The sequence below is a fragment of the Rhipicephalus microplus genome, chromosome 9 (assembly GCF_043290135.1).
Source record: "Rhipicephalus microplus isolate Deutch F79 chromosome 9, USDA_Rmic, whole genome shotgun sequence".
Lineage (NCBI taxonomy): Eukaryota > Metazoa > Arthropoda > Arachnida > Ixodida > Ixodidae > Rhipicephalus > Rhipicephalus microplus.
Window position 1 is genome coordinate 54,937,786 of NC_134708.1, and position 15,988 is coordinate 54,953,773.

Here is a 15,988-nt window from a genome sequence, read left to right on the forward strand (position 1 = left end):
GCACCTGAGTTCCCATAAGTTTTTCAAGATAGTGAAGTGCCGAACATTGTAAAAGGCACCTTTCAAATCAATCGCCAGAATGGCCAATTCCGCTTGAGTGGTACCGCTTGGTAGGTTGACAATCTCGTGTTTCAGTTGGAGGAGGATGTCCTGCGCTGACAAATGGGGGCGAAAGCCGTACATAGTGTCAGACAAGAGGTTCTGTTCTTCTAGATATTCGTTCAGCCTTATTTGTATGGCCTTCTCTATCACCTTACCACCGCATGACCTGAGGGATATGGGACGGAGGTTATCAATATTGAGCGCTTTGCTGGCTTTCGGCATAAAAGTGAGCTCGGTCAAATTCCACTCTATGGGAAGTGTTCCGACGTCCCAGTATTGGTTCATTTTATCTACTAGCAATGAGTCGTGTCATCGCTTAGGTTAGAGAGCAGCCCTATCGATACCTGATCGGGTCCCAGGGCGGTACCTTTCCTCATGCTTTGTATTGCCACTTTAATTTTGACAGTCCTTTGACGAGGTGGTGGCGCCTTCTCTTGCACGGGCTTGGAATCAGCCGCGAATCTCTAGAGCATTTTTAACGATTTTTAGTTAATTATTGAGATCACTTCCTAGCTGTTTTTGTTGATTATATTATTCTAGTTCATGTTCGAATATTTTTACGTGGTTTGGATCAGTTACAGCCTTGTTATGCCCTGTAGTGAGTGTTTTACTTCGAGCATGGTCACGCCGCATCAGATTTATGGATGCACGGCAAGCCGGGGCTGGCAAATTCTCGGCCGTTTAAATAAAACTTTATAAAAAAGCTGATCGAGAGAGAATCTTTCTATTATATGTTTTGAGTCGTGACTAGCTAAATGTAGTGAATGTTAATTTGAAAGGATGCAATGATGGCTTTGTCAATGGCGGTACGTGGCGAAACTCTCAATGCACTAAGACGGACGTGGGTACGAAAGCGATGACAGGAGGACGTACGTTATTCTGCCTTCGCTTTCTTTGTCGGTGCCTTTTTTAGTGCATGCTGACATTTGCTAAATAATAATCGTTAGTGTTTAGCAGCTTCAAATACGAATTATGGTGCGCTCTCTTCGAAAGCGTCCAATTCACATAGTATAATTCCAAGGCACTCATTATTGCATCCCAACAAATAAAATGTAGTAACCTGTTGTTTTGCGCGAGTTCCAGTAATTCTGTGTTAACGTGTCAACAAATGCTTCATTATTCTGCAGTCAGTCATATTACATTCTTACATGAAAAGCGTGAACTCACAAACTCCACATGTGTGCGCAATTAGCTTTTGGTTGCATTCATATCGAGAAAAAAAAAGTACAATGCGTTTGACGTTGGTTCTGGAACGCCGCATGCCGAACGAACCGTTGAACGTCGGTATAGTGCATTCATCTGAAAGGATCGGTCACAGCCATACAAAGCATACCGAGATTAAGTCAATACATACTTACTATGCAGAAGGTGCAATTCATCTAATGAGCAATGCATCTTGGTTTCTTTTGGCCACAACTTGACACTACTTGCAGTAACAAGTTGCGTACTCAAATGTAGCCACTGCCGCTTGAAGGTTTAACGTCTCAAAACCACGAGACGCCGCAGTAGAAGGCTGCGGACATGGTGATCACCTGGGCCTTTTTTCTTAACATGCTCCTAAACCTGAGCACGAAAGCATCTGGCACATTGCCTCCATCGTAACGTGGCCACTGTGGCCAAGATTCGGTCGCGTGACCTTCGACTCGCAAACTATATATACTGTCTCTAGAAATGAACGTTAACTTTTTTTTAGAGAAGATTACACCCTCTCCTGGGAGTCGTGGGAGGCGTGACTCACTATAGAAAGTTAAAACGTCTCTTTGAATAGAGCTGAGATGGCGGGTGTCGGGACTTCCCAAGAGTAACAGGTTGCCTGTCTTTTTTTTTTTTTTTTTTCTAAGTGTGCGTGACGGAACCCTTGTGCGAAAACAACGCATCAAAACCACTTCGTGCGAGATCAGCGCTAGACGAGCCTTTCGAAACTTCCCATACGTACCAGTACAAGCCATAACTAAAGGTACTATACACCAACGATCGACTAAAACAATGGGCCTTGAGGAACACGTGAAAGCATATCCAACAAAGAAGCACTTCTGAACCACGGACGTAGACGGCAGACGGGTGCATTAGTGCGGCGGAACTACTTGCAATGGTGAATAAGCGTGCTGTTATGCAATGTGTTTCTAGGCGTATTGTCGAGCATACGGGCATGTTAGAACGCCGACGTCATTACGGAGTGTCATGTACACGCCATCAAGTCTCTCCACGTGGCGTCTAATTCCCTGAAAGGAGTTTATCGATCACTCTGGGCTTTTTACGGTGATACACGCGCCGAAAGCCAAGGTACGGCTCATTGCGAAGCAAAGCGCGGCCTACATTCATTTCTCGCGGATCCAGGAAGCAAGGAAGGCTTTCCGGACCACGTTCCTATATCATTAAGGAGTGCTTGGCTCTCAGCATTGGGTAAACTGTTTGCATTGTTATGTTAGTTAAACTGCGTCGAAGGCTATGGAGCATATCACCTGTTTTCGGTTGGGAAAGTAGCGTGAACGAGTGTGTAAGTGTGTGTGCGAGTGTGTGAATGAGTGACTGAGTGAGTGAGTGAGTGAGAACTGCGTCGAAGGATATGGAGCACATCACCAGTTTCTGGTTGGGAAAGTAGTGTGAGTGCGTGTGTTGGTGTGTAAACGTGTGTGAGTGAGCGAGTGTGCTGTTGATTGAGTGAGTGTGAATGAGTGAGTGAGTGAGAACTGCGTCGAAATATATGAAGCATATCACCTGTTTCCCGTTGAGAAAGTTGTGTGAGCGTGTGTGTCGGTGTGTTAACGTGTGAGTGAGCGAGTGTGCTATTGATTCGGTGAGTGAGAGTGTGTGAGTGAGCGAGCGAGTGTGTGAGTGAGCGAGCGAGTGAGTGTGTGAGTGAGCGAGCGAGTGAGTGTGTGTGCGAGTGAGTGAGTGAGTGACTGAGTGAGTGACTGAGTGAGAACTGCGTTGAAGGATATGGAGCACATCACCAGTTTCTGGTTGGGAAAGTAGTGTGAGTGCGTGTGTCAGTGTGTAAACGTGTGTGAGTGAGCGAGTGTGCTGTTGATTGAGTGAGTGTGAATGAGTGAGTGAGAACTGCGTCGAAGTATATGAAGCATATCACCTGTTTCCCGTTGAGAAAGTTGTGTGAGCGTGTGTGTCGGTGTGTAAACGTGTGAGTGAGCGAGTGTGCTATTGATTGAGTGAGTGTAAGTGTGTGAGCGAGCGAGCGAGTGAGTGAGTGTGTGTGCGAGTGAGTGTGTGAGTGAGCGAGCGAGTGAGTGTGTGTGCGAGTGAGTGAGTGAGTGACTGAGTGAGTGACTGAGTGAGAACTGCGTCGAAGGATATGGAGCACATCACCAGTTTCTGGTTGGGAAAGTAGTGTGAGTGCGTGTGTCAGTGTGTAAACGTGTGTGAGTGAGCGAGTGTGCTGTTGATTGAGTGAGTGTGAATGAGTGAGTGAGTGAGAACTGCGTCGAAGTATATGAAGCATATCACCTGTTTCCCGTTGAGAAAGTTGTGTGAGCGTGTGTGTCGGTGTGTAAACGTGTGAGTGAGCGAGTGTGCTATTGATTGAGTGAGTGTGAGTGTGTGAGCGAGCGAGCGAGTGAGTGAGTGTGTGTGCGAGTGAGTGTGTGAGTGACTGAGTGAGTGACTGAGTGAGAACTGCGTCGAAGGATATGGAGCACATCACCAGTTTCTGGTTGGGAAAGTAGTGTGAGTGCGTGTGTCAGTGTGTAAACGTGTGTGAGTGAGCGAGTGTGCTGTTGATTGAGTGAGTGTGAATGAGTGAGTGAGTGAGTGGGAACTGCGTCGAAGTATATGAAGCATATCACCTGTTTCCCGTTGAGAAAGTTTTGTGAGCGTGTGTGTCGGTGTGTAAACGTGTGAGTGAGCGAGTGTGCTATTGATTCAGTGAGTGAGAGTGTGTGAGTGAGCGAGCGAGTGTGTGAGTGAGCGAGCGAGTGAGTGTGTGAGTGAGCAAGCGAGTGAGTGTGTGTGCGAGTGAGTGAGTGAGTGAGTGAGTGAGTGAGTGAGAACTGTGTCGAAGGATATCGAGCACATCACCAGTTTCTGGTTGGGAAAGTAGTGTGAGTGCGTGTGTTGGTGTGTAAACGTGTGTGAGTGAGCGAGTGTGCTGTTGATTGAGTGAGTGTGAATGAGTGAGTGAGTGAGAACTGCGTCGAAATATATGAAGCATATCACCTGTTTCCCGTTGAGAAAGTTGTGTGAGCGTGTGTGTCGGTGTGTAAACGTGTGAGTGAGCGAGTGTGCTATTGATTCAGTGAGTGAGAGTGTGTGAGTGAGCGAGCGAGTGTGTGAGTGAGCGAGTGAGTGTGTGTGTGAGTGAGCAAGCGAGTGAGTGTGTGTGCGAGTGAGTGAGTGAGTGAGTGAGTGAATGACTGAGTGAGAACTGTGTCGAAGGATATGGAGCACATCACCAGTTTCTGGTTGGGAAAGTAGTGTCAGTGCGTGTGTCAGTGTGTAAACGTGTGTGGGTGAGCGAGTGTGCTGTTGATTGAGTGAGTGTGAATGAGTGAGTGAGTGAGAACTGCGTCGAAGTATATGAAGCATATCACCTGTTTCCCGTTGAGAAAGTTGTGTGAGCGTGTGTGTCGGTGTGTAAACGTGTGAGTGAGCGAGTGTGCTATTGATTCAGTGAGTGAGAGTGTGTGAGTGAGCGAGCGAGTGTGTGAGTGAGCGAGCGAGTGAGTGTGTGAGTGAGCGAGCGAGCGAGTGAGTGTGTGTGCGAGTGAGTGAGTGAGTGACTGAGTGAGTGACTGAGTGAGAACTGCGTCGAAGAATATGGAGCACATCACCAGTTTCTGGTTGGGAAAGTAGTGTGAGTGCGTGTGTCAGTGTGTAAACGTGTGTGAGTGAGCGAGTGTGCTGTTGATTGAGTGAGTGTGAATGAGTGAGTGAGTGAGAACTGCGTCGAAGTATATGAAGCATATCACCTGTTTCCCGTTGAGAAAGTTGTGTGAGCGTGTGTGTCGGTGTGTAAACGTGTGAGTGAGCGAGTGTGCTATTGATTGAGTGATTTTGAGTGTGTGAGTGAGTGAGCGAGCGAGTGAGTGAGTGTGTGTGCGAGAGAGTGAGTGTGTGTGTGAGTGAGTGAGTGAGTGAGTGAGTGAGTGAGTGAGTCGGTGAGTGAGTCGCGAGTGTACACGTAGGATTGAAAAACGTAGAATGTAGTCACTGTTTATCATTGCTTCGTTGTTTCTGGTATACGGCCAAATACGTACCCAGATCTGATCGTCTGTACACTCACACGAACCAAAACATTGTGGCCTAAATTATTAGCGGGACATCCTTAGTGTCTTCAACGTGCTGCACGTGTCGTATACCTGCATTTGCGGTCACCTATTATTTAAACTCAAATGAACCGCCTTCAGAACTCAAATTGTCATCAGGTGACTCAGCGATTGGTTTGTTTGACTGTGCGGGAGGCAGTGAACTCGCCATACTCGTACGCGCACGACTCCTACAAGACGCTACACTTACAAGTCGTCTACATCAGCTCTTACATATATAGGCGTGCGCAGGGTTCCACAATAGGTGGGGAGGGGGGCCCTAACACGGCGCTGCCCCTCTCCTCTTTGGTCGGTCGCATTCATGTGAGAACAAGCCTTCCGATCTTCGCAGTTGATACACATCTGAAGATGAAAGAAAGATGTGCGTCCCACAACGGCCTCTCTTTGGTTTTCGGCTTTCCGGGTGAGAAAGTGGCTTAGAAGAATAGGCTACTGGGTGAGCCGATGATTCGGGATAAACAAAATTGGCGCAAAAAAACGTGGGACGTGACTCAGGAAGCTACAAGGCAGGCGTATTCTTGTAGATTCTTCATTTTTAAGTGGGAGAAATTAACGGTAACACTTTTGAAAGCTAGAGTTAAAGGTGTACTGACACAAAATTTCGGGGTCGAGATAGCCTGCGGGGTCGATTCTCGTGAACATTCGTATGTCATCTGCAAGATATCAACAGCGAATATAGCTTGGGAGGTATTCTAAATCAATTTCGAAGTTTGCCTGAGCTACCGACTCCATAGCTCGATAGACACCCTCGGAGGGTACCCCAAGGGGACCCCTCACTTTCCTCACGTTACCACGCTGTGGTCTACAAAATAAGTTATGATGACGTCATAGCCGCCATTTTTCTTTTGCCGCGGTAGTTTCCGAAGTCCAAATTTCTCGACGGCTGGTTGCGACTGCGTGACCATGGTGCAGTTAGAAAGTTTTGTGGTTGACGACATTCCAGTCCCGTTTCCTCTTCGAAAGTAATTCTTGATGCGGACCGTGCGGAAGTACGTCACAGTTTTGTGTGCTGACGTGGTCAAGAGCTGCACACGCTAGGCGGCAACAGTTTCACCCGATTTTTGGAACTCTCTCAAACCGAAACTGAAACTGATTGATAATGAGGGGCCTGTAAATAATTACCTGTCACGTGCTGCAGCAAACGGTGTGTCGTGTCATGACTAACAGGCCCCAGCAACGCACTGCAGCAGAAAAACGTGAGGCCGAAGTTTTTATGCCAGTACTCCTTTAACTGCGTGGCAAATTATCTTACATAAAACAAGGCTGTCATAAGGCACCTGAATTGGAACATCTGAGATTTTTAAGTTCGTTCGAGGGTAACGTGTTTTCTTTTTGCTTCCTATAGAAAACTTTTTTTTCTATGAAAGTTCAGTTCTTAGATGCGCTCGTCTTCCAGGTTTCTTCGTCTGGTCCCACTTTTGTTTCTTTTTTCACGCTATTTTCATTCAGGATGAAACAACGGAAAGTACACGACTATTGCAATGCAACATCAGTCTTCCACAGTTGCCATTTACACAAAAATCGTGAACGGCGGTAATCTTGCACATTTAACAGTCACTGAACAAGTCCAAATACGTAAAGGTATGATAGAGATTTGCCCCCTCCTACTTCACGCACATGATAAAATTTTGAGACGCTATGCACACAATTGTGTAAATCACTTGTTTTGTTTGCTATTTGTGCCAACTAGGAGCTATGAAAGAGCAAGATAAAGCGAGCTTTGTATGATTTGAACCTCCAGCATATTAGCATTGTCAACATCCAACTTCATTTTGCAGTGTACTGTTGCGTACTTTTGTGAAGGCACTACCACGTTCCACAAGTCGTTCGACGTGCCACTTTTTGTGAGCCGCGCGAAAAGTGTAATTTTTCTTTGCGGAATAAAGACATAACTAAATATTATTTCGCGCTTTATTTCTAGCCTGAGGTTTCATTCTCTCTATGCAAAAAGATAGAATGAATGACTTCAGGATAAACTAATATTTAGTTTTAACTTACTCAGAATTAGTTGGCATACAGCACACACAGATAAACTAATTGTGATAGGATTTCTCGCAATAGACTATCGAGTGCCTTGAAATAACCTCGTGTCTATTTGATGCACTTACAGACAGTTCCTCGTAGGTGGGGTCAGAAAGGGTGAAAGGGTTCGGCCACTCCCGATCTACGCTGACATCGAGCAAGAGCATACTCACTCGTTGAACTGCTGGATGATGTTGTAGCGCAAGATGGCTTCTGTGTTTGGCCTCGCCATCGCTAGAATGTCGTCCGTGATCCTGAGAAGGATAACGTGAACAACATAGTCATTCATGGGCTCGTTCTTTTACCATCGCAATCTTTATATTGGTACCGCAAATCCACAATGGTTCATGCTTAAACATTACAGAGCTTTAGCACCGGGTACCCCAAGCTGCCTGCTTGCGCACGCTCTAGCGGTACTTTGTGCTCACCAGCGCACCTGGAGAAAATATTAGGACTCGAGGGCTCATGTGCGCCAAGCCGCTTCTGAAAGATATCACTTATATTTTCATGTCCATCAAAATATAATCGTGCTTATGCCGCGATTAACTAACAGACTCATATTTTGTTGAAATAATTCAGCAAATGCTTTGATAAGTTCGTCTACTCTAGCCGATTCGGTGTGACGTAGTGCAAGTTAACAACCACCGAAAACCAGCAACACGTACGCACAGGTTAACGGCTATGCTGATCTAGTCCTGTGTTTATGAAGTTGTTTTTATTTTTCCCGTAGAAAAAAAGCGAGAAAGGGTCACAGACCAGAAGCTACAAAAATGTAGCTTAAGTGCGCCCATGGGGCCCTACAGAATGCACTCATACGCCCTACATGGCACAAAAACCAAAACGCAGTTGCCAAGCGAAATCGATAACCTTGTACATACACATGTAAAGATACGATTTCTTTTTTTTAAATTAGAACTATGTGCGAGTTGCCACAAAAATGAAATACTCAACTAGTATAACATACGCACACAAACAAAAACAAAAAGCCTACACACTGAACCGCAAAATATATTTTGCTTTCTTTAGGTGTTAGTGTGACTATGAGACTATCGTTTGGTTCTTACACGTGTTTAAAAATCTTTCGCAGCGGAAATTGGGGTGTTTGATTGCCCTGGTTCTTTCGCGTGCAGCACTTATCAACACTTGTAGTAGAACTTTGCGCTTTTAAACTCCACAGGTGGCTCTCAAATACAGTCAAACTCATGCTTCAACCTGAGACGGAATGAGGAGGAGGAGGAGGAGGAGGAGGAGGAGGAGGAGGAGGAGGAGGAGGAGGAATAAACGTGCCTCCCATGAGGGGACGTCAAGGGCTTGCCTCGATGCCGCCTCACGGGCGTGCTGGGTCGCCCAGGTTTGGTCGTAAAGAGCGGCGCTCCGCAGAGCCTCATGGAGCTTCGACCAGAGGGTCGTGGCGTTAGTGTGTACTGTGCTGGGCACTCCCACAGCATATGCGGAAGCGTAGCCGGGTGAGTGCCGCAGCACTGGCAGTGGGAGATTGTGTACACATCCGAGAATATGAGATGAAGGCGGGCAGGTGAGGAATACGTGTTTGTTTGAAGTAGACGCAAAGTGGTGGCCTGTGCCCGGTTGAGCTTAGGGTGAGGTGGGGGAAAGGCTTGGCGTCTGAGGTAAAAGGTCTACTCGAGATCATTGTAGGTATGGTCAGGTTATTCCTGGTGTCCATCTCGTCTCCAGTAGCTCCAGCGTGGTTGACAAGGCCTCGCGCAAGGGAGTGGGTGACTTCGTTGAGGTTGGGGAGGCGTGGGTGGACTGGCCTCGGGTTGGCGGGAATCTATGTCAGGGTGATCATATTGTCTTTGGAGTGTGGTGCCTGGCAGAGGATGCGAAGCGCTTGCGGAAAAATGAGGTTGGGTAAATTTCCGGCGAGCCCGACAGAGCCCTGAGCAAAAATCATTTGTTCGGCGAGTCTGAGTGCGTTCTGTTACCCTGCCGACCTATGGTCATGTGTGGACGTGTTCTTCGAGGTCGTCCCTCACGCTACCGAAGTTCCAGTCAGTCAACCGTCAAGGTAATTTCAGCTCATCTGCACCATGAGAACCTGCCTTTTTCCCGGCACAGACTTCTTCCAACAATCAGTCATGCTTAGTGATACCGACCGCATCTAACCTCGAAACGCCCAGCGAACATTCTCAGTGACCGTTTGCAAACAAACGTTATATAAAGCACACGTTCTACAAATCGAATAGATGGACAAAGCATTCGTGTTCGACTTGGGACTATTGAAGATATTTGGATATTTGGTAAAGTGATACAAAGTTACAAAAGATACGAAAGATGATAAATTGATCCCTGAACACGTCATCTTCGTAATAATTATCGCTTTTCGAACAACCACAGAGCTCTTTCGCGCAACTTTTCTTTAACTATTTGGAATGGCAATGTGCACCACCAGCGAGAGATTATCAACTTCGTTTGTATGCTTGATGTCTCCAGATATTTATTAACGCGATGGCGTTAAAGAACTCATTCTGCAGAAATTCCAGCGTCGGTGTTGGCGCCGTGAGTGAAAAATCATCATCTTATGCGTGACCGAAAAATTGAGAACGATTCAAATAAAATAAACGATCAAAAAATTCGGGGTAAGAGTGGGAATCGAACCAGGGTCGTTTGGCTCCGAGTGTGAATAGAACCCGGAGCGTTTGCATGGCAAGCGGATGTTCTACCACGCGGCCACGCTTCTGCGTGTAAACACAGTCGAAAAAACTTCTTGCTTGGAAATGCAGTGAAAGTAGCTTTCATGCTTTACAACACAGCTTCATGCTTTACAGGACATGCGTCCTGTATACATGCTTCGCATTGCAACATAAAATACAGCAGGAATAATGCGTGGCACAATTGCAAATGACCAGTGGGCGTCAGTACATGTGATTATCATGATGGCTTCGTGGTTCAGAGCCAGTCAACCACTACAAAATGCACACACGCTATATACGTAATAGATGCATAGCAAGTTCGAAAAGGTTTTATGCACTAAGTCTTTGAAGTATATGCAATACAAACAAGATATCGTTATGTTGTTCAACTCCTATAGAGGCGAAGCTATGAGGTCTCTTAATAATTTATTGATTTATTTATTTATTTTCAAATGCTGCTGTGACGATAGAACAGACGTAGAAGTAGGTACTTGAGTTAGTTAATAAAACAACAATCATACAACAAATTTTATATGTATCATATAGGTTGACAGTTCTTCCAAAAACTTCAGTTGGTTTTTCTCGTATAGCACGTGGGTAGTGAAAATTCGCATGTTTAATATAGCCCAGTCATGACAATGGCATGTTTATTGTTTGTTTATTGTTACGCACAATAACAAAGTATTAACCCCTTTTTCTTTTGCTCGGACTTTGTTGTTACACTTCGCTATAACGAGCCATAAAATTGTTGACTCAGCGTCCTTCATCTAAACGTGTGCATTGGTTTCATTACGTCTGCTGACTAGTGATGCCGCGACATCATCGCCGATAATATGCAAATTAATCACTTCTGTACTACGTTACATTCACAGTACCGTCACTCTCCTCGTAGTGTTGACAATCTCGCAAACCGCCGTTCGCTTTCTCCTTGCGTACAGCGAAGTGTTACATTGACAAAGCTAACGTGAATGCACATTGAGACCTCTTCATTGATGGTATAATTGACATACAGGTCATCATCCTACTTATCCGATATGTACACTGGCAGTGATAAGGAATCGATTGCGAATGTTGAGTAAGTGTTTTCACTGAATACTCGCCGCATGCATTATTCATGCATTATTCAAGCGGTTCGCTCCGAGCAGAGTGCGCGATTGAAATCTCGGAACAGGTCACTCGGGCTTTTGTTGTGATTACTTTCTCGAGCAATGAAACTGTACGATATAATCTCGTATGCCGTGGCTACTTGGTTTCATTAATATTTACACTATGATGGGATAATGTAGCGGAAGCGCGACTTGCTTTTGCGTGACTCAAAAATTCTTAATGCTTACACATGCATTTAGTTCATTTTGATAATTTTCAATTATTTTAGTCATTTTCTTTCTGCTGCAAAACGTACACAAAGAATATCTTTGCTAGGACCGGTAGTAATTGGCACAATATTGTCTCTAGCATAATATGTGCATTTGCAAACGAAATTTGGAGGGTTATAATCTAGATAAAAATAAAAATAAAAACAGCCTCGCGTTCCTGTTACGAAGTCTAAAGGAGCAGCAGAACAGCGTGGCCAGCAATCGTTTCTCTTTGTCTCCTTTTTTTTCCTGTTTCTGTCCGTTTTCTCTATCTCTTTTATTTGGGTTTGTTTATTTCTATTCATTTCTTCATCTATCTATCTATCTATCTATCTATCTATATATCTATCTATCTATCTATCTATCTATCTATCTATCCTATCTATATTTCACCAATTTGTTTGTGTCTCTCTATCTCTCATTTCCCACCACCTTTTTTCTTCTCTCTTTCTCTTCGTATCTATTTCTTTCTCTTTTTTTGCCCTTTCTTTCTATTTCTCTCGCTCTATGTCTCTTTCTCTTTTTGTTCTCGGTCTTCCTTCATTATTATTATTACATAAAAATACTGCTGATCTCATGCGAGATCAAGGCAGGAAAACTAGGTTACAGCAACAAGGACAATAAGAAAATGAAATCAATATCAACTTTTCACAAAGTATCATAAAATGACAACTTACCAACCCTTTTGAACTCATTTCATAAATCAAACGTAGAAATACCATTTACTTCTGTACGATCACTGCTTGACTATTTCATCAATTTATCTTGTATGTAATATTTTGATCTATGCAATGTATGCACAGATTTGACGGAGGGTGGGGTTTCAGCGACGCCCTGCGATCCATTAGACGGTTATTGAAACAGCTCCCGGTTTGCCCGGTGTAGCACGTACCACATGACAAGGGGACGACATACAAGGGTTATTCAAACCCCTCCCGATGTTTGAATAACCACGGGAGGTGTTTAAATAACTGACTTATGGATCACAATAAACACCCGGGAGGAGTTGGAATAACCGACTTATGAATCATAGGGCATCGCTGAAGGCCCACCCTCCGTCTAATCTATGTCTTTATTGCATAGATTTAATTCGCCACCCTTTACTTGGCGAAACAAAGGTGTTGTCCCGGTGCAGAGATAGGACAGCGAGAGAACTTGCTGAGGCTTTTTATACACATAATTATGGCAACACGTACGTCGCGAAGCCTTTGGTCACATTGCACCAACAGATTACAAAACTTCAACAAATTCATGAATTACTAAAATTGACTATATTCTATTAATATTGATTGAATATGATCTTCATAATCACTCACAATACGTTACCGCAGACGGCTACAATTTCACAATGTCCCCTGTTGTCTCAGAAGTGCCCCAAGGGACGGTTCCCGGTCCTTTGTTGTTTTTAACATATAATACTGATCTACCCTAACAAGTAACTTCTAACATTCACCTTTTCGCTGATGATTGCGTTGTTCCTACAGAAATTACTGCAGACAACTACTGTAGTAGCCTACAATCCGATTTAAATAAAATACCGAACTGGTGTAATACATGGCTCATAGCAATAAATACTAACACGTGTAAAGTTATGCATGTATCTATAGGTCACCTAACTCTTCACCAGTATACAGCTTAACTAAACTGCCTTTAGAACAAGTAACCTCATACAAATACTTAGGAATCCATATCGAATCCAACCTTTCTTGGGTAAGCACGGCTGCTGTGCTTTGAAGGCGAGAACGCTCTAGGCCCGCGTACTTGGATAAACAACGCAAACCGCACCCTTGCCTACCTCAAGCGAAACTTTTTTTTCATACTCCGCACTCTTTAAAATTATTACTTGATAAAACTTTAATCCACCTGAAATTGAACAAGATTCAGCTGTTTGGGACCCTCGTACCACTAATCCATTTACCGCATTAGAACTTGTCCTGAATAACGCAGCTCGTTTTATTATTTCCAATTGTAATCAAACTGCCAGCATAACAGCCATGAAAACTGACCTATCACTTTCATCTCTTGCAGCCTGGCGTAAAATATCCCGTTTATCATTGTTTCTTGAAATATATCACCGAACATTGCATGACATGCTTATTCATATTCCACACTATGTATCTCGTTGCATCGACCATTCTGATAAGGTTCATGTTCCTTCTAGAAGCACAAACACATTTTGTCAATCATTCATTCCTATGACGGCACTAGAGTGGAACCACCTTCCCCAAGTCATTGCGTCTAATAATGATAACTCCTTGTTTCATATTGCTATAAACAACATTTCTAACTAGAATGTAATTGATTCACTCGTATATATGCACATCTGTTTTTTCTTGCGTTGTTTTATTTTTCCTGTTTTTATGTTTGTATTCATTGTAGAGCCTGCCTCCAATTTATGCTTTGTAATGGTTTTCTTATGTTTTTTTTCTTTGTATTGAATTCTTATTTATGCTTTACCTATGCTGTACAAACTTCTTATTGTCACCACTTTCCTCTGTAATGCCTTGTTTGGCCCTGAGTGTACAATAAATGAAATGAAATGAAACTAGAGATGGATTACCTAACGGCAAACCTATAATCTTTTACCGCATTTCTTGCTAATTATATTTGCGTTTTTTTAATAAACTTTTAGTTCTTATTCTGCACTTGCGCGTGTGTCTTCTGTGTTCTTGTCTCTTTTTTCGTGCAGTTTTCGTAGTTATATATTACCAACTCGCCCAATGTTCAGTCCTCTTAAGGCGTCAGAATCGCATCGGTTGCTGTAATCAGACAAGTATTACTCATGCCATTCACAGCCGCTAACCGCTAACAATATAGCCAAGGCAGTATCGCGTTGGCGTCAGTGTCGCATGACGTCACTCGCCACGCTTACCAATGAGAGTAGAGCCCGGTAATGGCACAGTCCTGTGCCGGCCAATCGGCGCCCGCCTCGTACTTGCACTGGGCGCCGCCGCAGAACACCTGACACTGGAACTCCCCTGGTGCGCTGCGTCGAAGGCGTTCCGAGATCTTGGTGTACCTGCGCGCAAAACAAGAATAGGGTTGGAAGTTCGTTAAAGTTCCACTCGTGATACTTTAAATGTGTTTGGGTGGCAGTAGAAGACCTGCAAATTGACTCAACACGACGCATCGTGGATTTGCAGTGATCGCTTGCAGACCTAAACATACGAGTGTAACGTCTGGCGACATTATAATATATATATCGGCTAAGCCCCAAAACCCATCATTTAAATTAGTTTTCTGGCTTTTTTTTAATTAAATGCGCATTGCACATGTCTTGAAGGTCACTGGCTGTGCTGTTGCTGCACTTTGCAAAGCAAATTCCAGCAACCTCATCTTCCTCAAACTGCTCTCCAATGATGTCTTGCTTTGAAATATTTGTGCATCGACTAGCAGTGAGGCCCACACGGTTAGACTGGAATTTTCATCCCCCGTGGAACTTGGTTCTTCTCTGCTTCGCACTTGCCGTACATAAGAATGGGAACCTGAGCGTGATGCTAGATATTCATGTTGCCGTACATATGATTGATTGATTGATTGATTGATTGATTGATTGATTGATTGATTGATTGATATGTGGGGTTTAACGTCCCAAAACTACCATATGATTGAGAGACGCCGTAGAGGAGGGCTCCGAAAATTTCGACGGCCTGGGGTTCTTTAACGTGCACCCAAATCTGAGCACGTGGGCCTACAACATTTCCGCCTCCATCGGAAATGCAGCCGGGACTCGAACCCGCGACCTGCGGGTCAGTAGCCGAGTACCTTAGCCACTAGACCACCACGGCGGGGCTTACCGTACATACGCTCGTTGTGTGTGGTCACGTGCCTTGCTCACTCTCTTTCGTCTAATTTTGTCGCCTTCGCTCGCCCCGAACCACTGTTTTTTTTTTATGTACCCTTTCTGGCACACCTATCTTTAATTTTCACCACAAGTAACTGGGCTTAGTGTCCAACCTACCGGAAGACTTTGTAATTGGCTTATTTTCCACTGTTTGCGATGACATCTTTCTTTCAGAACCAGAGATAACTTATTAAGTACAGGGTATATACTTCTCACTCAATATAAACCCTAAAAGTACATTAACATCTTACTTTTAGCTATACGGTGGCATTTATCCAATTTCAAGCAGAGCTAAACATAACTCTAGCTATTAATAAACCTCCACAGGATCGTATCCCAGCTGCCACGGCTGCTGCAATTTCGGTGGAGGCGAAAACGCTCTAGGCCCGAGTACTTGAATTTGGGTGCACTTTAAATAACTTCAAGTAGTCAAAATTTCGGGAACTTTTCACTGCAGCGTCTCTCATCACCCTACCGACGTTTTTATAAGTAAAATTCCAACACGTTATTATTATTATTATTATTTTTTTTAGTAGTAGTAGTAGTAGTAGTAGTAGTAGTAGTAGTAGTAGTAGTAGTAGTAGTAAACGTTGTATCATTGCTGTTTCGAAAGCTATTGTTTCGAAGTCATATAATGTAACAATATTGCAGTAAACGTAGATAATATGGCTAAATAATCGCCATCGTTCGTGCATGCGCTAAAGCTTAGGTGCCGTGTTTTACCAAACTTAG

General features: G+C 44.2%; 1 protein-coding gene across 1 annotated transcript in view; it reads right to left on the minus strand.

Moving 5' to 3' along the window:
* The window catches only part of LOC119165058 (protein tyrosine phosphatase domain-containing protein 1), a 126,541-nt gene that overhangs the window by 59,697 nt on the left and 50,856 nt on the right, over positions 1-15,988 (minus strand). Inside the window, exons 2-3 of the mRNA XM_075873678.1 lie at positions 14,285-14,431; positions 7,577-7,657 (exon numbers count right to left, since the gene is read on the minus strand). Coding sequence (XP_075729793.1) covers positions 7,577-7,657; positions 14,285-14,431 — 228 coding nt within the window. The remainder of the gene's footprint in view (positions 1-7,576; positions 7,658-14,284; positions 14,432-15,988) is intronic.